We start from the raw sequence: 21330 nt of genomic DNA on the forward strand, positions 1-21330 counted from the left end.
GGTGCTGATTTCTTCTAGGCAGGTCAAGGAGGTAGTTCCTGGCTATGCAACGTGGAAAAAATGGGGCTGGGAGCTGAGTATAATTATCCTCAGGTCAGTAGTTTCCTCTGGAACCTGCCTGATGCTAATTCCTCTACGAAGTAAACGGTATGGGATCCATCCCCAACTCCCAAGTGTCAGGGATGGGTAACCACAGGGCTTCTTGGTTCCTGGGGGCAATACCACCAGCTCCGACTCTGCCTGGCAATAGGAACGTTTCACTCTGCTGTTAGAACACTGCAGCCAGTGTTCCCTCTTCCTGCTGCAGGGGCTCTTCCCCTAGGCATGGCTGGGTCCTGCCCCAGGGAGAAGCCTGCAGACGCTGTCACAGGCTAGTGCTGCACAGCAGACAGCTGTTGGGACAGTTTCTGGACCCTTATTTCAAGAGATGGCTTGAGAGTGGGTTAGAATTTGGGCTTCAAATAATTAGCAACCCAGCCACAAAAGCCATGTGGGCAAGGATGAGAAAAGAGAAGGCAGATGAGTTGGGGGTTGCATCTGAATGTATGGTTTCACTCCTAGATGACGTCCAGAAAACACAGACCCTCTGAGCAAGCCTCTTATTCCTGGAGAGTGACGACAGTGTGTAAACCCGAGTCCCCTCTTTCCTGCCTTCTCTGGGTTAGTTTTCCAGCCTTAACCAGTTTTCTTGTCTATCTTGTCCCTCAGCCCCCAACTCCCCTGATATTTGCTGTGTCACCCTGTTTTCCCTTGCCAAGGCTCAGTTTTTTTTTTTTTCATAATTTTATTTATTTTTTTCCCCCAAAGCCCCAGTAGATAGTTGTATGTCATAGCTGCACATCCTTCTCGTTGCTGTACGTGGGACACGGCCTCAGCATGGCCAGAGAAGCGGTGCGTCAGTGCGCGCCTGAGATCCGAACCCGGGCCGCCAGCAGTGGAGCGCGTGCACTTAACCGCTAAGCCACGGGGCTGGCCCTGAGGCTCAGTTTTGATTTCAACGACGTAGGTAGATTTATCTCTGCCCTGGAAACCATAGCTGCTGGAAATGTTGCCACTTCCTCGCTTTGGCGGGTGTTTTCAGGACATGTACCGAATTTTCAGGACAAGTAGCCTGCAAATCTGCCCACTGAACAGAATTCTCCCGCCCGTGCACAGCTTCAAACCATTTGCTAGGGCTGCAAAACACCACAGACTGGGGGGCTTAAACTACAGAAATTACTTTCTCACAGTTCTGAGGCTAGAAGTCTGAGACTAGGGTATTAGCAGGTTTGGTTTCTCCTGAGACCTCTCTCCTTGGCTTGCAGAGGGCCACCTTCTCGCTGTGTCCTCACAAGGCCTTTCCTCTGTGTTGCACATCCTGGTGTCTGTGCCCAAGTTTCCTCTTCTTATAGGGACGCCCTATCTCCAAATACAGTCACATTCTGAGGTACTAGGGGGTTAGGGCTTCAACATGAATTTTAAGGGGACACAACTCAACCCATAACAGTTCCCAAGAACTTTACTTGGGTGACTGGTCTCTATTCGTGTCGGGGTTAATCTTCCAGCCCTGTTTACTGAGACTGAACCATCTTATCCAAGGCAGTCAGTTGCTGCCCTTAGCCCTGCCAATCAGAATAATGTCTCCATGTAATGGTACCAGGACCCTGCTGGTGAGATTTCAGCCTTCTCTAGACGTCAGCCTATCCAGTGGTGAGAAATTGTGGGAGGGATCAGATCGCCTTGCAGCAGCATGGTGAAAACAATCTAAGCCACATGAAAGCAAACTGGCTCTGATCTGGGTGCAGTGGGATGCTGAGGTTGCCATTAATATTCCCCACTGCGTACAAGGCTCCTTCAGTCTGCGTGATGGACTGTATGATTATGTTGTGCCTGAAATGGTAGGCACAAGGGGAACTACGCCTCACTGAGCTTACAGGAGTCCACAGTGAGGCGCCAGGTACCATTGGCCTTCTCACTGGCCACACAAGCTATTATAAGGTAAAATCATTTCTTGAGCATCTCTGCCTCTATTAGCTTCTCGGTCAGTAAATTGACCTCCTGTCCCTCCCCTGCCCCCACCTCCCGGTATCTTGTATTTGTTCACAGTAATGACAAGACTAGACTTGGAGAGCCTAGTGGGATCCTGATTGTGGTGTTGTCCCACTATCGCTGTTCTGATTGTGGCTTTCCCCCATTGGAACATCCCCAGCAGTTATCAGTGACAACCACTTGAGTGTGTATTGGCCCAAGGGGCCCACTCATAGCATTACAGCAGTCCATTGTCCAAACTGAGAGTTATTTCCAAATCCAGTTGCAATAATTCTCCAGCCACGCCCATGGGTGCTTCCTGGCACCCTAGTGACTTGTATCTCAGTGTCCAAAAGGACTGAAAAGGTTTGGCAACCTTGGTTGCCATCAAGTCCAGAGTATACCTTGACCAGTGCATATGGCCTCCAGCCCTCCTGAGGAAGAAGGGACCTCAGCTTCTGCCCTTGTCCTGTTTGTTCTTGAAGGGAGTGATGTCTGGGTAGACAGTGGTGCGAAGGTATCAGACCAACACCAGTCTGAACAGCACAGACCTCAGCAGAGGCTCTAAGCCCTCTTGGTCCTCCTGTTTGTCCACAGGAAATGCCAAAGCTTACTGGGCATCTTCACCTGCTGTAGCCCAGATCTTTAAATTTTGTGGGCTGATAATGAGAATTTCTCTCATGAGCAAACCATCAATCTCTCGTTTGGGGACTCCCTGGAGTAAATGCCAGGTCCATGTTGTCCTATAGCCTGGACTTTCAATTTGTTTCTTTTTCTCCTCTTTAGCCTGAAGGGCATTTACCTTGACTTGTGTCCAGGCTTCTATCCTGGGGAGTTGGTTTCCCAGTAGCTGAAGAGTTTTCTGGATTTAATTGTCCCTGACAATTGGTGCCAATTGAAGAAACCGGTCAATGTGACCCTGAGTGACTATCTCCATCATCTGGGCACTCATGTTTTCCATTGTAAATCCAGGCTGGGGTTACAGTGACCCAGAGGGAAGTTACAGCTTCCGTCTACTGTCGCCCATGGGTACTTATCAGACAACGGAAACTCCTCTTGGGTAGGCCATTGTTTCAGTGTGGAGGTAAAGACCCCCTAAATTCAACAAGCCCTGAGTGGTCTTTACATGTTCTTCCTCCACATTTATGTCACCAGCAACGTGGGCGTGGCCAGGCTGGTTTGGAGCAGGGGTCAGTCATTAGGCAGCCAAGTGTTTTCCACTCTTTCTCATCCAGCATGACTGGCGTGGCTTCCTTAACTGCAGCCAAGGAGCTAAGCCCTCTAGTCTCATTGGATACCACAGATTGAATGTTTGTGTCCTCTCAAAATTCATATGTTAAAACCTAATCCCCAATGTGATGGTATTGGGAGGTGGGGACTTTGGGAGATGATTAGGTCGTGAGGGTGGAGCCCTTATACAAGAGACCCCAGAGAGCTCCCTCATCCCTTCTGCCATTTGAGGACACAGCTGGAAGACGGCCATCTATGAACCAGGAAGCAGGTCCGTACCAGACACCAAATGTTGCGCAACTTGATCTTGGACTTCCCAGCCTCCTGAACTGTGAGAAAAAAATTTCTGTGATTTATAAGCCACATGATCTATGGTATTCTGTTATAGCAGCCCAAGCTGACTAAGACATTGATTCGGCTTTTGCCCAAATCTATCTCTAATGTTCCTTTCCAAATCATTGTTAAGAGCAGAACTTAGTACATCTCGGCATAACTGAACAACCATGCTATGTTTTTCTTAGCTTTATGGGATCCTCTCCACTTTATCTCTAACTCTAACCACCAAGCCAAACCACAGTCAAGTACCACTTGTCTTCCTTGTCATCAAATGCTTCAGCCACCAGGGTTGCTACCATCCAAGCATCCTGATCCATAGCCAGTTAGTTGGTCTGCAGGGTCTCATCTGTCTTTTTCTAAAAGACATTGTGATCTTGCGAACTTATCAATCTCTGGGAAAAAGGGGAAAGAAAAATCCAACGTAGCCAACCTGTCAGAGGCAGGTGGGTCAAAGCCCCATGTAGTGTGGCTGCTGTAGTGAGTTGAATGGTGTTCCCCCACAAGATACGCCAGCCCCTGACCTTAGAATTGACCCTAATTGGAATAAGGGTCTTTGCCCATGTGTGTAAGAATCTTGAGATGAGATCATTCTGGATGACGGTGGGCCCTAAATCCAATGATGACTGTCTTTTTTTTTTTTTTTTTTGTGAGGAGGACTAGCCCTGAGCTAACATCTGATGCCAATCCTCCCCTTTTTTCCTTGAGGAAGATTGGCCCTGAGCTAACATCTGTGGCCATCTTCCTCCACTTTATATGGGACGCCGCCACAGCATGGCTTGACAAATGGTGAGTCAGTGCACGCCCAGGATCCGAACCTATGATCCTCGGGCCACCGCAGCGGAGCGTGCGCACTTAACCGCTTGCGTCACCGGGCCGGCCCCATGACTGCCTTATAGGAGACAGAAAAACAAAGATAGAGCCACAGAGACGGTGGTCATGTGAAGATGGAGGCAGATATGGGAGTGATTTACCTATAAGCGGAGGAAGGCCAAGGATTGCCATCAACCACCAGAAGCCAGGAGACAGGCATGGGATGGATGTCCCCAAGGACTTCCAGAAGAAACAGACCTGCTGACACCTTGATTTCAGACTTCTGGCCTCCAGAACTATTGTTTTAAGCCACCAGCTTTGGGGTAATTTGCTACAGCAGCCCTAAGAAACTAACATAGCCTCTTTTACAGCAAGACAAGGCCAACTTCAGTCAACTTTTGCCAAGAGTTACAAATTTGAATTAAGAACACAGAGTTTCTTACTTTGTAAAAAAACAGTAGTTTTTCCTTGATTGTCACAAGAAATTCAAGACACTTGTTTCAAGACACTACTTGGCAAGCAGGCCCTGAGTCTTGTTGAGGCTTATGGGTTGTGGTCACTCCCACTGGCAGGCAGCCAAGGCCACTAAGAATGAGACTTTTAACTTGCCAAACAACAAGACATCATTATAGAGGGAAAATTTTGGACACCAGAGGAATTTTCTAACACTTCATGCACATTCACAATTCAAACATGTAACACATTTCAACACCAGTTACACATTTTTACAACAGTTCATACAATGAATGGGCTGGACCCTTCACTTGCAAAGTTACGTTATCTTTTTTTTTTTTCCTCCTCTCTTCACTGGAAGTTTTTTGCCTAAACTCTATTAGGTGCTTTTTCACAGAAACACAGACCAAGGAGTTTTAACACAGGCACTGCAGGAGTTATGCCGTTGCTGGAAGCCGAGGGAGCAACTTGCACCAATAAGTACAGCTTTGGGCTTACTTTTGGTTTTAAGTGGCCATTAACTCAGCCTCAAACTCATTTGTAACACCTGAAGGCACCAAGCCTACCTTTAGCTGCTTGACCTTCAAACATTTATCAACAGGTGGCATTAGCTATCAAATCCCACGAAGTCCTGTCCGTAAACCGACCCACAACCCACGCAACCCCTGAAGAGCTAGGCCTCCTCCCCTCTCACCCACCACTCAGGTGACGGCTGCACTACCAGATCCTGGGGCACGTATATTATCTCCTAACCCGGCACACACTCTCCTGTCTTCTTTTAAGGGTACTGTAACTTTATGGGCCCCACGCTGGGCCCCTAAGTTGTCAAGCTCATGCACACATGACAAGGCAAGGCCAGAGTCTGACTGATATGACCAGTAAAGATACAAAGAGCCACTTGTAGATTTATAGTTTATTACTTACATAGATGATGAAAAGAATAAGGTGTTCTAGTAAACCAACAGCTGAACCGCGAGTTTTCATCTCGTCTCACATGCACCAACGAAGATTTCTCTTGCAGAGATGTTGGTTAGCTATGTTGTTAAAGGTCCAGGTTCTAGAATCAAATGTCTGAGTGACTTTAACAATATAACCTCTCTGATCGTCTCTTCCTTCGTCTATAAAATGGAAATAACATTCATTTTAGGATTGCTGTGAGGGTTAAATAAATAATCCATCATGTAAGGCCTTTAAATCCTTAAATGTGTGTAAGAAGTACAATCTTTATATCAACAAATATTGGCCATTACTAGGAAAATATCCACAGGGTTTCATTCCCATGTTTAAGCCACCTTAATTATTTCTAAAACAAAGCAGGGAACAACTAAATATTTATCTCTTATATAAAGCTTCCACCAAGACTTGAAAATCATGTCCCAACATTTATCCAATTATTTGGGAAGGCACAATTAACAGCAACACTAAACCTAGCCTAATGACCTTAACTCATCCAGATTCATTTTAAAAGTTTTTCAAACAAGATTAAGTAGGAAAAAAAAGATGCAGAGGGAGAGGGTAGGAAGGAGGAAAGAAAGAGACTGGTGTAACCATACTTAGCAAATATTCCCCACTGTCCTCTGTGTAAGTAAAGGTTTCACTGATTCGTTCAGTATCCAGGGCAGCCCTACAACCTAAATGGGAGGGAGAGACAGTTCTTAGTGTGTTCCTTCTACCCCAGACTTCAGAACACCATCATTGGTGCTAGGCACACCTATTCACTCGACAGATAACCCAGAATATTCCTTTAAGCAAGGAATTGCCCAGGACTCTCATGTCATCTTTGACAGACAGATGATATAGCTGGACCAAGAATCAGGAGACCCAAGCTGGACCCCAGGCTGTGTCACACGAGGCTCTCTCCACCAATCTGGCCTTCAAAAAGGAAAAAAAATAGGAGAGGGCAGGGTCACCGTCGAGGGTGACTGAGTTCCCTTTCCAGGAAACCCAGAAAGAAAAATAAGCCATTTGCATCGTTTTCCTCAGGGGAGGTGTCAGGAGTAGCAGCACGTCCTCCTCGCTTCCACAGCAACTGCGACTGCTCTACATAACGACTGTGCAACATCTTCTTTAACGGTGGAGACCTACTCCAACATGCAAAGGAAATTAAGAGCAAGGCACCATTTAAAAGCCACTCCTCTGTTACCATCCTGTAAATGTAAGAAAAATGCCCACTTCGCATGAGTGACTCTGGTCGCTGGGAACCAGTGCTCTCACACTGAGGTCAACCCTGAAGGTCTGAGCATCTCAGCTACTAGACCCCGAAAACCCTCCCTCAGACACAGACACACTCAGCTTTCAATGTAAGTTTCCTTTTATTTTGAAATTGAAACAGCGGAATGAAGCGGTTTGTGGCTGAAACAACCTTCACGGGAAAGAAAACTGGAGTGCTCATCCAGCAAAAGAACAAACTCCAAAAGTCTGAGCCAGCTGCCCCACCTCCCCCAACAAAGCAAAGAACAGATTAAACGGTGGGAGAAAGGGTACAATCAAAATTCAAGTGGTGGTGGCTGGCAGATTTCCAGCAAAGTACAATGTTCAAAGTGGCAGCAATTATAGAAGAGGGTAGCACCACCACCAGCACGGATCCCCCCTCCAGCCCCCACCATGATTCGCATTCATAAAAATACATTTTCACTATCCTGAGTAAGTGATGTCTCAGGACTGGATACCAATTCACTTTGCCTCAGGGAGGGGACTCTTTTGACTTATTTTGGTTTCCGGAACCAGGATCAAGATGCTAGAGAAAGGGGAGAGTCCAAACGGTGTAGAGGATGTTTATTCATTATGCTAACTCATTATCTGCTGAAATTCATCTCAAACACCTTTACATTGCAGTGGGTTACATAAAATTTGCACAGAAGTGTTCAAGTGGCCCCCCCCAACCCCACGGGGGGGAAATGGTTAGTCAAGACTTAAGCACTCCAACACACACAAAGCCTTTGTTCTTTGTGGGGTGACAAGCTCGGGCAGGACTCGTTGGCAGGAATGGGGCGTGGGGTGGGGCAAGCCAGGGGGCAGACTGTGAAAGGTGTACCTGTTAGAATAGCACATCATCTTAAACAAGTAGAGAAAATCGCCAGAGTCAAACTTATTTACGGGGGAAAAAAAGAGAAAAGTTTGGGGAATTAAAATAATCCAGTGGTCACTGGAAAATGTCTCCCTCTTTTTTTTTTTAATTTTTTTTTTTTTTTGGTTTTTTAAGTTTTTTGGAAAGTATTTTTAAGGTAATATTTTTTTTCCTTTGGAAAAAGAAATCTTTTTCCCCCCCTAACCTAAGCAAGTGGAGTTGCCACTACCTAATTTATCTCTATTGTCTTGCTAAGAGGTAGATAAAACAAAAGTGAAATGGGGCTTCTATGAGGAGGTCCATTAGAGGGTGGGGAGGGGCTGGGACGGCCCAGTGGAGCTCCCCGACTACAAAGACGCCTGAGCGACCAGAGGACCAGAGGGCCGGGCCTTGGACTCTCAGGACACAGGATCCGGCTCCACCTTTTCTCCTTCTAGAGCCCACTGTCCCTGTGAAGACTGAGAAGCGGGTACAGTGGAGGTGGAGCATCTCAAAGAAACCCTGTTGAAGAGGTCTTAGGTCTGCTTCCCCAGGCTTCCTGTCTTTGGGGCTGAGTGGTGGGTTCTAGGCCAAGCCCCCGATTCCACCTCCAGCCAGCCCCCTCTGGCAGAAGAGAGGAGGCAATTCCTCTCCTCCCCCTCTGGTCTAACAAAGGTATCGCAGGTGAGAAGGGAAAGCTGGAGGGACCCCAGGGCAAGGAAGGCAGAATGGGGGGACCTAATGGCCAGCCCTCCCCACCCAATCCATCTGAGTGGGGGATCCAGGCAGGCCTGCCTGTTCAAGGATAAACCTTTCGTGGCACAAGCCTCAACTCACTCCTCCTGGCTGGGATTCACATCCTTAAGCACGAGTCCCTGCCCTTGGTTCCAATCTTATTGTAAGGATTGAGGTAGTTAATCCATTTATACTCGTAGCATCCATCACCTGTGGTTACTCAAAACACATGCTCCCAAAGAGCTTCCTGCTGTTTCATTTAAGAAAAAAAAAAATTCTTTTTCTTTTGTCTTGTCAGTCCAGATTCAACCACACTAAGACACCAGTAGTGGTGCCATCAGATTGTGCCCCCCAGGAGGTGCACAGGGCCGAGGGTCAGGGTTGGGGCTCTGGCCCTCACCCTCAAAATCCACCTTCGGTCATGAGGCCTCCTCCCTGTCCTGCACCACGAAAGAGAAGCCTTATGTATCCAAAGGAAAGAAACTGAAGTTTTCAGCTGGTGGTGCTCTAAGTCTGAATACAAGAGAAATGTTCTGCATCTAAATCATCGAGCGTTTGGAAGGGAAATGGCTTTATGTCCCCTGGCACTGAGGATTTTTCTTCCATCTTCCTACAATTACTGTGTCAGATTGTGCTGTTTCCCTTCTACCAATTTTCAACAAACAGGCGAAACAGTTGCATGGTTTGAATGTCAAAGCCACTAGGACCTCCCCATAACCACTTCAGGGTAAAGAAAGGAGGAGACCTCCCAGCCCTGGATGAGAGATGGGAGGAAAGGGCGGACTAGAGGCGCCAGCTTCTTTGTGACTCGGGAAGCCCAGGCGGTCCCTCTGCGGCTCTGTGAGGTAGTTACATAGCACTGCTGGTTCCCAGTTTGGCAGAGGGTGTGTCTGGGGTGGGAGGAGGGGAAGGCACCCTTGAGAGCTAACTGAGGCCCCTCCTCAAAGCCAGTCTGCCAGGCCTGAAAGGAACCCTCCGTGCTGTCTCTGCAGTGGGGGCAGGGGACAGAGAGCAGTCCCACGTGGAGGAGCCCCAAACCTCCCCTCCTTCCCCAAAGTGCAACCAGAAGCCACCGGACCCCCTTCTCAGCTCCCTACCCCTTGGCACATACCACCCCCATGACCCCCAGGAGCCTCAGAAGGGAAGGGACATGTCTTTAGCTCACAATGTTTCCAGGAGCCCTTCCCCTCTCAGATAGCCCAGGTATATGTCGAAAGATGGCTATTGCTTGATTCAGAAATGGCCTCTTCTCAGCCTCTGTCTGTCTTTGGCACAGAGGAAAACGGACACATAGAACCAACTGGAGTGTTCCCTCCAGTGTTCTCTGGGTTTTACGTAGGGTCTTTTCTGCCAATAGTGAGGCATAACTAAGCGAATAGCTCCCAACTGCCCCAGAAGTGGAGAGCTCAAGGGAAAGGAAAAGACCGAGAAGGACTGGGAGGAAGAGAGGAAGGGGCAGAAGGTGACACAACTCCCTGTCCCTAAACCTGGCTCTCTCCTACCCAGACCCCTCCTAGGAGCCGAGTCCACAGCCCAAACTACAAAAGGCAACCAGACCCAGAGGGGATAAAGCCATTGGGGTGTAACTGTCAGATGCAGCTTCAAAGTCAGTGAGTCAAACCATTTTGGTTTTTCATGTGTTCCACAGAATTCAAAAATATATCCTAAAGAGATGGTCCTTTCTTAAAAATATATATGTAGCACACACACACATATATATCTTAGAGCACAGAAGTGATTTTTTAAAAGTCGCTTTTCTCAGATCATCCAAATCTCCCAAGTGCTTTTCAGTTAGCTTGTTATCTCGCCAAGGATGGGGAAATGGAGGTGATGGGCAGGAGGGCAGGGCACTGCCCCAAGACCCAGCCTAGGGGCCAAAGGCATATCTACCAAGACAGGCCCTTTATCCTGCTAAACTTTACCCACCACACCATATTCCTCTTGCTTTCTGATAGTGTAACTTTCACAATTTTCCTGCTGGGCAAGTATCAGCAATGAGAGGAGCTATGCCTAACCCAAGTCTGACTGGCCCTCGCCACACTTCCTGGTCTCTACTGGGAGCTGAATCCGCCAAAGGAAAAGGATGTGGGCTTAAGGTGTGAAGGGAGCACGATCCCGAGGAAACTGAACACTGCAACAATCACATTTCAGGTACTGTGGGATATTTTTTTCTTTTCTGATGGTAGTTTGAACCAGATATCAAAGCATGCTTGCTGCTGGAAATTCGCCTTTAATCACTAAACGGCCGATGTCTGAATGTCACCTGCTTCATTTTGGGATAAAGCATATAGAGCCAGAGATGGGAGTTGGGAGACCCTTTTTTGTGGTTAGAACAGGTGGGAAGCTTCATTATACTGGCCTGATATGACCCCCAAATGCTTTCCTGCTTCCTCCTCTCTCCTGGGTAGACAGTTCTGGGGGCTATCAAGGAACGTCACGGCGAGAAAGCGGTAAGACATGAACGAGGCAGGAACCTGTCCCCGATCACGTTCCTGTATCCCCTGCCCCTCCTTGCCACCCACCACCCTAAATCAAGAATTCCCTAAGTTTGGGTCCACTCTTAGAATCAATCAGATCAATCTAAACAACAGAGGGAGATGAAAGGGGCAGTTATCTGTGTACCCATTTGCCCCTGGTCTATTGATACAGACCAAGAAGAACAGCAAGATGGGACTGAAATGAAACAGCAACAACAACAAATGAAAAGCATTGCAATGACAAACCGGGTGGACCTCTCTGAGGGTGAGAGGGTGGCTGTGTCTCTTCCACCAACAGAATCTTGGCTCCCATATTTTTAGACAGAGAAGTATAGACTTTTTTTAAAAGGGTATTTTTTTTTAGTTATTATTTCTCTCCTCGATAAAACGGAGGCAATATTTTTAAATATCTCAACAGCACCACTGGTGGGAAAATCCGGCTGGGGTGCCCTTCAACCAAAGGGGGAGAGAGGGGACCACGGCCGGTTGTTGGAGACTGGTGTTTTGTCATCGGGGGCCCACAGCTCTGCGTGGCCTCTGAATCCCATCAGGCAGGACTATCCAGGAGAGGCCAGCGGCTTAGGAATCTGGAAGTCAGAGAGCAGAGCCTCACTACCCCTGGGCTCTCTCCAACTTGGGCCTCCCTCCCAGCCCCAGTGTCCTCCCAAGGAGCCAGCCCCCGCCGCTTTTCCCACAGGGCCTGTTCTCCATAGAGAGTTCCTAAAGGGTTACACTGGCTCATGTTGTAAGAAATTATGAAACATAACTTTCTCATTTTTTTCTTTTCATTAAAAAAATAAAATATTCAAGACTATCAGCTTCTCTTTTGCTTTGCTTTTCTTTTTTATATAAAATATCAGCAAGCCGCAAAGAAAAAAAGATTAAAAAAAAAAAAAGAGGTGGGGGGAACAAAAAGGAAAGTAATTGCTGAGGTAACTCCATACCTTGAGGTAGTTTACTTCGCGCACAGCATTACCTGACTGACTCCGCCCACATATCACGGTTGTCTTGTTGTCACTGTTGTTGCAATGTCGGAAGGAGAGGACTCCACGCATGGGCTTTTCCACATGCAGAGAAGCCTTCCTCCCTTCCCAGCACACTTGATAGCATTGTCCAAGGCAGCTAAACTGCACCACCTGGCTAATATGCATTGACAATCAGTATATTAGGAGGGGAGGCCTAACCTCATTTAACTGATGGCTGCTGTCTTCCACAAGGGCTGGACTGCAAACGGGATCTTATTGAGCCTGGTAAATTAATAAATTAAGCTTATTTACCCCTTTGTGCATAAGGCTGCTGGTATTTTGAATTTTATTTTTTAGGCACATCTTTCATCATGCCAATGATTCACGGAGGCAGGAGCCATCAGTTACATATGCCTCTAGGATAAAAACAGAAGCAAATACTCTCCAATTTACTGACTATTCATAATATATGCCAGATGATGGATTTTAGCTTTATCGGGAGCTCAGGGTTGGGTTCCACATCCCACCACCACCAAGGGAACAGTGCCGTGGGGGGGAGTGCCCCGCAACCCCTACCTCTGGGAACCAGCCCTTATGAGAGCACATGGGCTGGGGTGAGGGCACAGTGGCAGCCTTTGGGGCCACTCAAGTCCTCCATGGAACTGAGACTTTATCAAGGGGAGTTAGTGTCCCCTTCCCAGTGCTCATATCCAATCATTAAAATAGACTTTAAAAAAATATAAAATCTGCCTGAGAATGGTGGGAATCAGGGACAGAACAGTGGTTGGCCCCTATCCCGCTGAGCATTCAGTACCACCCACGTGCACCTGGACATGATATGGGACCTATACGGTTAGAGGGACATGAGTGGGGTGGGGAGGCCCCAGTAGGGTGGGGGAAATTTTAATTGTTCCAATTTTTCATCATGGTGATCTGGAATAGATCAGCCACAAGGGCACTCCTTTTAAACGTGGATTACTATATATTTAATCATCTTTCTCCCCATTCTCTCCCATTCTTCCCTCCTTGCTGTTCCTATTGTTTGGTTAGGGAGGAAATGGAATTAAACTACAGATGCAGATGTGTCTTCTCCCTTTGAGTCAATAATGTAAGCAAAGCAATGCATTGGTTCCCACCTTTTCTGGTAGCAGTAAAGATAAAATAATTAGTGTGAATATAGGAAGAGGCTATGTCAGGACACAAGAATAGAGGTATTTTAATCAATAAACCAAGTCATAGAAGGCTGGAAGGATTTTAGGGTCAAGAAGCAAACCATCCTTTGAGGCTGACTAAAACACCCCTCTGCACGTTTTAAAAACCTGAAGGAAATTTTATTTCTCTTCCCACTGGGGTCTGACCCACCCTCTCGGTGGGACCTGGAGAACTTAAACAATCCACGTTTAAAAGCACCCTGTGCTAGAACTTCCATGGTGACACCCTGAGGGGTGGGCAGTCTTGGGCCAATTGGTTTGGTGTTTGGGGCCAAGAGATCAGGGTTCCTCACTGGAACATCTTTCTCAAGCAAGTGGGCAAACCTGATCTCCATCCCAGCCCGAGGGTCCCTGATTCCCACTCATTCTCAGGCCTGCTGGGGAGAACGCGCTCTCGACTTCAGCCCGTGGTCCTTGAGTCGACGTGATGGAAAGGGGCTGGTCACTTCCTCCGCGCCTGGGCCTGGTTACTTTGTCCCTTTTGGTGCAGCTGTTTAACTTGGGCCAGGATGTCTCGGATTTTCCGCTGAGCCATCTGCAGAGAGAACAGGCAAGAGAGAGGGAGTGAGGACCTCCAAAGGCATGGAGATAGCCTGACACGGGGAGAGGGGCCATCAGGATCCAGACACCAGCAACAAACAGAACAGGACACATGGGACTTAGACGAAGGCTGAGGGTTAGAGTGACCTTAAGGTTCTCTGTGTCTGAGTGACCCCTGAGGATTACTGGATAATACAGCAAGTGGGGGAGGGGGGAAAGCAGGAGAAATAGTAGTATGAACTCATTCAGAACTGAAAACTTGACAAAGTTTAAAAATCAACAAAGTTGACACACATGTTACTGGACCCAAAATGGAACTCTAGTTTCCAGGAGTATTTGTTGTCAGAGGGTCATAAATTAGGAGACTTCATCACAAATCACAACTCTACTACGCATGCAAATATCCCCAGAAAAGGGGGTGAAATGCCCCGAGATGGATTAACTAAAAAAACAGCAGTGAAATAAATCTCCACTGTGAAAGTCAACAAAATACCAAAGGATCGGTATCTTTACTCTTTCCTTATTAAAAAGTTTCTTCCCTAAGAACAAAGGTTTATAAGAGAAATAAACAGCAAAATGTGATTCACTTGATTGATATTTACCAGAATGTCTCCCTTTCCATAAACTGAGTGCTTGGTTAAAAAAAGAAAGTTGGTCTAGGTTGGGGAAAGAATGTGGAATCAATATTTCTATTAGTTCCCGTCAGCCCTGTGCTTGATGTTTTACACAGTTTTTCACTTAATTCTCATTCTAACCAACAAATATTTTCCCCACTTCGGTATTTAATACATCCTGGGTCTGTGCATCCTTGATTATATCATTTACCCTCTTAAACCTCATTTGTAAACTGAGGTTGTTGTGGGGATTAAATGGGTTAAAATATATAAACCACATAGAATAGTGCTTGGTGTTTATCAGAAACACCCATAAATCTAAGATATTATTGTGGCTCTTATTAATGCTTCTCAAAGGATTGTCAAAGTTGCTTATCCAAGGTCACACAGCAGAAAGACCACGTGGGGTTTGAGCCCAAAGCCTCTCGCTCCAAAATCCGTGTTCTTGATGCTGCGCGGCCACACTACACTGGCAGCCCAGAGCCGGGGTGCTGGGTTCCTGTTTTGCCCTTGATTGCTTCAGCAGCCAGACAGGCCACAAGCCTGCTGTGACATGCTTATCCTCTGTGAATGGAAGCGGTTGTGTCCAACAGTCTCCACGTCCCTTCCAGTTCCAACAAGGGGATTTTAGAATAACCCCATGAGCTTTCAGTCATCCTTTCTCTGACTTGTTGAGCTTGAGAAAATGTAAACCTGATATTCACACTCCTTTCCAGGCTCTGGAGTCAGTCCCAATGACGGGCAGTGCTGACTGGCTCATTGGAGGCAGTGCAGGGATGGTGAGTTCTGGAATGGGAATGGGAGGGTGGAAGAACCAGAACCAGGGATGCAGCAGTCATTCTGGGAAAGGCGAAGGGACTGCACTGGAAAAAGGTAATCTAGGGTAATATTATTACTGTTGTTATTATTATTCCCTGAAGAAGACTGGGTCACGGATAATACAAATTTCTTTTCTTATCCCGTGCAATAAGGGCTTAGGGAAGGACTTAAGGTTAGACAAGAGGAAAGACCATTAATATACAATGTATAACATATAATATATAAAATTTTATATGACATATACTACACATGAAAGTTGTTAAGTCAAGAGAGTCTTAAGAGAAAATAAAGCATCTACACATCATACTCCTAACACCTGGAAGAGAAGAATAACCCAGCCCAGAGGCTTCCACAGGCCTCATCAAGGCAGGAAGGTCAATCTCTGGAGTCCTGCTTCTCTGATCCCTGGGCTCCTGCCACCCTCCTGTGACGGGGGAGTGCCATGTGTACCTGGCTGGCATAGAAATGCCCAATGATCTTGACGATGACCTGGTCGTTCTCATCAGGGGTCTGGTCTCTTGGCACCACCACCTCAGCTGCTGTCAAATTCTGCAACTCATTCACCTGGGGGCAGGATGCGCAGAGAGGAGCTCAGGGTGCCATCCAGAAAGCATGAGTGGGATTGCAGGGAGAGGCAAGAGGCAGGCAACTAGCAGGTAGAAAGTGGAGGAGTCAGGAGCTGAGCTTGGGGAGCAGAATCAATAAATGGGCAAATCACGAGTCCTAAGGTTGAGCAGGGCAGGGGAGCAGAAGGCCAGGGTAGAGCTGTTGGGTTTGGGGACTAAGGTCCAGAACTTTCAACCTGGCCCTCACGGCTCACCGTTTTGCCACCTTTGCCAATGACCCGGCCGGCTGCTGATGCTGGCACACGGATGTGGGTCTCCAGCTTTACCTCCTCCTTGGGACCAAAGAAGTTCTCCTCCTTGAGTTTTCCGTAAATTCTTCCCTGAGCCTGAGAAGAGGAAGTCAATGTTAATTAGGGGGGCCACACATATATGTGACAAAAGGGAAGTGTGGTAAACACGAAGAGTAGCCCCCAGGCTCTACCCAAGCCTCTTCTGGCCCACATGCCCACCACCTAGGGGTGGGTCAACCATCTAGGCCAGGTGACAGGGAAAGGCCAACAGCACTGACCCATCCATGTCCCTTCTCTTATTCGTAATGTTGCAGAACCTGAGTAGAGTAAGTGAATAGACACTTTCCACAGGAACAGAATTCACAAGCTACAGACCAGACCTGTGGGGTCTGGGATGACTGCATGTATTTGGACAAGGCAATGGCTAGCAACTCAAGGCCTTGCCCGAGTGGTGACTGATCAGTCACTCAGAGGGCAGGCTGTCGGACACTCTCCAGAGCCTAGAGCTGTCCCTGTTCTCCACGCCTGTCACGCGAAGTTAACCATTAGCTCTTTGGCTGTCTGACCAGAAGTTCAAGAACACAGGGATGTAGTAGGGACATAAAAGAAAGAAGAGAATTTGGCATCGAAGGCCTTCCTTAGTAACTAAGGCAGAGTGCAGGGCAGAAACCCCAGACCTCCTTCTTTCCCATATTCCTGTTGACTTCAGGAAGTAAGGAAGGAAGGAGAAGTCAACAGAAATGAAGCTCGATGCGAGTCTAAAAGCAGCCATGCAGCGCTATAACCTGCAGGGAAGCTTACAAACGTGGCAGGGATTTGTACTCCCACCCGAACTCGATTCCCCGTGTCCAGCTTGGAAAAACAATAAAGATGAGAACCTTGAATTGGGCTTCTGGGGGTCCAGTGATGATGACCATACGAACTTTGGAGTCGGGAGTTTCGGGAGGAGCAATCTACAAAGCAAATAGCTGGTCAAAGAGGTGCCCGCTATCTCTACCTCCTCCAGTTCCCTCCCACCACCCCACTTCTACTACCCACTTCTAAGGACTAGGGGAGGGGAAGAACAAAGATCCCGAACCCCAATGTCACCGCCCCTGCACCAAAACTGTTTTGAGGGCATGGGTGGATGTGTTTCAGTGACATTTTCTAAGAAGGGCTCCCCATCCCACCTCTCCCCAGTCCCAGTCTTGGGGGAGGTTTCAGTGTAGAGAGGGGCACAGACAAGACAGATGACAATGCGGGAATGCCGGGAGGGCAGCAACCGCAGCCACTGAAACAAATGTTGATTTAAACTTGTGTTATGATGACCACCGTCCTGATGAGGAGACTGGGGCTCAGGTCACACAGTTTAGGGGCTGGGATGTGAAACAAAGTCAGTCCGTGCCAGAACCTAAGCTCCTTCTAGGCTACAATCCCGCCTCCTCCCTGGCCTGAAAATCCAGAAGCATGGAAGGCATTCCGGGGAGGACCAAGTAAGGTCAAAACTAAGGGGACTGCGATTCCACAGGGAAAAGGCCCCAACACCACCCAGATGGAGCGTCTGGGAACAAAGGTAGCAGGTGATGGGAGCAGAGCACTCCTCCACCCCGGGACCTGGAAGGAGACAGTGCAGATCACCTTGATGGAGGCGCTGGCGAAACGGGAGAGCTGTTTGATGTGCTGCCCCTTCTTGCCAATGATGGCGCCCACCGCCTGGGCAGGAATAAAGACCTGCACCATCTCCTGCTCCGGAGCCTGCTGTCAAGACAGGGCGCGTTATTAGCATGGGCCAAGGGGCCCAGCCCGGAAGCCCCTCCACGCCCCTGCCATGCATCCTCAAGAAGGAAGCGGTGCAGACACCCAGGAGCCAACCTGGGCTACACACTCTTTGGCTGTCCCTATGCCCAGCAGGGATAAAGGGAAGAAGCCGGACAAGATGAAGAAGAGGAGGGAAGAGGAAGAGTGCTGCCAGTATTCCCGGCAGCATGCGAGGCTGCCCTCCATGGGGTTAACCTTGTGAAGTGTTACCAGCGGCTGGGAGCAATGCAGAGCAGCATCCCCAGACCTCCCTTCCCTCTCCCTGCAAATTCCCAAGCATCGGGCTCCCACCAGGAGCAGGACCCTCTAAGGAAGGCCATAGATGTAACAAGAGCTTGCACCTACCATGAAGGAGCTGTAGGGAGCAGCTCCGGTGACGCTGCTGGGAGGTGGCGGGACTGCACTAGATGAGGCTGGGAAGAGACCTACCGCAGCCAAGTTCAGGCCGGGGATGAGATGAGACTGCAGCTGGAGAAGGAAGGAGAGGAGGAGGAGGAGGTCAGCTCATTCTGAGGGGGCCTGCCAGTCCCTTGTGTGTGGCGCTGGCTAAACCAAGAGGGCAAAGACCCCCAGAGAGTGGGCCAAAAACAGGAGAATGACATGCTTTTACACAAACACCTGCCTGAGCTTTTGGTTTTCACACACACTCACATACACACTCAGGGTGTGGAGTTGTGAGCGATGTGCTGCTCTTACTGGACTAAGAACCAGCAACTCCAACCAGAAGAGCCCTCCAGTCTTGTACCCTCAGAAGTCCCTCCTCTCTGAAGAGACAGACGACGGACTCAGCCACACACTGTAATGTGCCTATGTGAAGAGTGGCAGGGACAGAGCTCCGTTTGACTTTTAGGACTCTCCTTTGTGGTCATGTACCCTACATCTTCACTCCCCTTTGAAAACCAGGTGAAAATTATGGACCTTCTCCCCACTAAAGCCATCAACACCAGTTTTACACATAATTATAGGAGGATCGCAGACCTTGAAGCCCAAGGTTAGAACCCCACTCCTAGCCCAGGAATCAGATGAGCCCTATCAACTAAATTTAAAAGCCTTTTTCTCATGAATCGAGGTCCAAAAACCAAAGTAAATGCTCCAAGGCCACACGGCAAGGCATGCCCACCTCAGCGGGAAGACCCACTCCTGCCGCGGCTCAGCTCAGAAGAGGGTGGGGAGAGGTGCCCAGCACTCACACTCATGGCAGCCACGTCATTCTCATAGGCCTCCCGAACTTTCTTCATGATCTCCTGCTCGGCCCTGCAGCAGTTCTCGATGGCCCCCTTCACAGTGATGGTCCTCTCGGGGTTATAGAGGGTGAGGTCCTGCAGCCTGGCAGGAGAGCAGAGCAGCGTCACTCTCCCACAGATAAAACAGAGCCAGGCCAGGCCGGAGATGAGTCACAGCTCCACCATTTCTGCAGGCTGTTTAACTTATGGCCAAAACTCTGTGCATCTGGGCTTTGCTTTGTAACCAGGGTAGAGAGTGAGGTGCAGGGAGATGAGAACACCCAACTGAAACCCCTCGATTTGCGAGGAATCCAATCACAGACAGGTTTTCATCACTGGTAAAGCAAGAAAGATGCTCATGCCTGGAAGTTTCCCCAGTGTTTCAAGGCAATCCATTTCCTGTGCCTTTCTGGAACAGAGCCCACCAGCAAGTCTCTGATGAAATGAAGAAGCATGGTGCTCCCAGAGGAGCTAATCCACCCTCTTTAACTTCACTTCCTCCTAAAGAGGCAGGCCTCCACACAGACAGAGCATATGCCAAAAGGACCTAGGTCCGCCCACCCCTGAAGCCCTGGCCCCTAGCTGCAGGCTCCCTCCTCGAGATGCAGAGCACCTGAGGTATGATGTGCAGGGCAGAGGACTGAGGAGGCAGCACCCTAACCACAGCCCTCCAGCCCACATGGCAGTGGTGATGAGAGCTCCAACCCTTATAGAAACAAATGCCCTTTACCACTTCTTTAGTCTTCTCCAATAGGCAGAAACTGCATCCAACTTACGGCGCAAGTATTAAGGCTCCATAATGAAATACTGCCAACCCTGGGCTCCCAGGCATCTCATTCATAAAGAGAGAAACGGAAAAGAGCCTTACGAGGAGATGGTGATTTTCGTCTCCGTGTCCTGCTCCACCTTCTTCAGGTTGCGCCCTTCCTTGCCAATGAGCCGCCCCACGAAGTTATTATGGGCCAGGATCTTCAGGGGAACCTCGTCAGCCCTTCGGAAGACAGGGGAGGAAGTGAGGGACAAGATGTCCTTAAGTAGCGGGCCACGCTGAGACTCAGCTGTCACGCCACCCCAGATGTGGGGCTTCCAGGACAAACCACAGGACAAAATTGCATTTGAAAAGGTTACAAAAATCAGCAGACCGATCGTTGCCTAAGGATAGAGAAATGGGGAAGTAGGGACAGGTTGCCAAGGGGCACAAGTGCAATGAGGGTGATGGATATGTTCGTTATCTTCAGTGTGGTGACGGTTCCACAGGTATGTGCATGTTAAAACTCACCTAACTGTATTCTTTAAAATAGCCATACTACAGAATTCTATGCAGATATAAAAAGAAAGAGGTGGGGGCCGGCTCCGTGGCTTGGCGGTTAAGTGCGCGTGCTCTGATGCTGGCGGCCCGGGTTCGGATCCCGGGCGCGCCCCGAGGCACCACTTCTCCGTCCAACCCGAGGCCGAGTCCCACATACAGCAACTAGAAGGATGTGAACCTATGACATGCAACTATCTACTGGGGCTTTGGGGGGAAAAAATGAATAAATAAAATCTTTAAAAAAAAAAAAAAAGAAACAGGTGGGTCAATATGTACTGAGGCATGAAAGTGAAAAAAGCAAACCACAGAACAGTATGTTCATTATGATCCTATTTATGCTAAAACACACATGTGCACATATATACATGTGTACACGTGCACACACACCCCTACACTTTTGAGTGCACAGAATTTCTAGGAGGATATACGAGGTGTTATTTGCGGGAAGGAGGATTTCATTTCTCAGTTTATATTCTTCTGTACAATTTCTAGCTGTATCGCCCACATCACTGTATTCTTACTAATAAAGTGTGTATTGGAGTGGGTGAGGTGGTAGTCCCCACATTGCAAGAACAGTTGAAGCCTTACGTTTTGGTGTCCTTTGCCTCCTTATGCATAATCTCCAAGATCATCTTACAGGCGGAGGAGCAGCCCTCGGGAGTCGAGTGAACGCTGATGGCCTTCTCCGCAGCACCTGCATTCTCCTTCCTGTGCACGTCTATCCTGAGGACCACAAGGACACGACAGTTAGTTGTCCCCCGGGTCTTCTTCGGTCTCCCCCGCCTCTCCTCAACCAAAGGCATAGGGCCTGCTCTTCTTGGAACAAGATGATCAAGTGCAGAACTAGGAAGGGCAGAGAGAAAGGGCCATGGACACATGACCAGCCTGGTGCTCTGGATCCT

At 48.4% G+C, this 21330-nt stretch overlaps 1 protein-coding gene across 3 annotated transcripts in view; it reads right to left on the bottom strand.

Moving 5' to 3' along the window:
- Nucleotides 1-7129: 7129 nt before the first annotated feature.
- The window catches only part of IGF2BP1 (insulin like growth factor 2 mRNA binding protein 1), a 45364-nt gene continuing 31163 nt past the window's right edge, over nt 7130-21330 (bottom strand). For 2 of the 3 annotated variants that reach the window (XM_058560748.1, XM_058560750.1), the window contains 9 exons: nt 21017-21151; nt 19988-20110; nt 19087-19222; nt 18242-18364; nt 17717-17836; nt 16978-17052; nt 16064-16195; nt 15694-15807; nt 7130-13805 (listed from right to left, as the gene is read on the bottom strand). In XM_058560748.1, the coding sequence (XP_058416731.1) occupies nt 13713-13805; nt 15694-15807; nt 16064-16195; nt 16978-17052; nt 17717-17836; nt 18242-18364; nt 19087-19222; nt 19988-20110; nt 21017-21151 (1051 nt within the window). In that variant the 3' untranslated portion in view covers nt 7130-13712. The remainder of the gene's footprint in view (nt 13806-15693; nt 15808-16063; nt 16196-16977; nt 17053-17716; nt 17837-18241; nt 18365-19086; nt 19223-19987; nt 20111-21016; nt 21152-21330) is intronic. The other variant, XM_058560749.1, reaches the window with a different exon arrangement.

The sequence above is a fragment of the Diceros bicornis genome, chromosome 18 (genome assembly GCF_020826845.1).
Source record: "Diceros bicornis minor isolate mBicDic1 chromosome 18, mDicBic1.mat.cur, whole genome shotgun sequence".
NCBI lineage: Eukaryota > Metazoa > Chordata > Mammalia > Perissodactyla > Rhinocerotidae > Diceros > Diceros bicornis.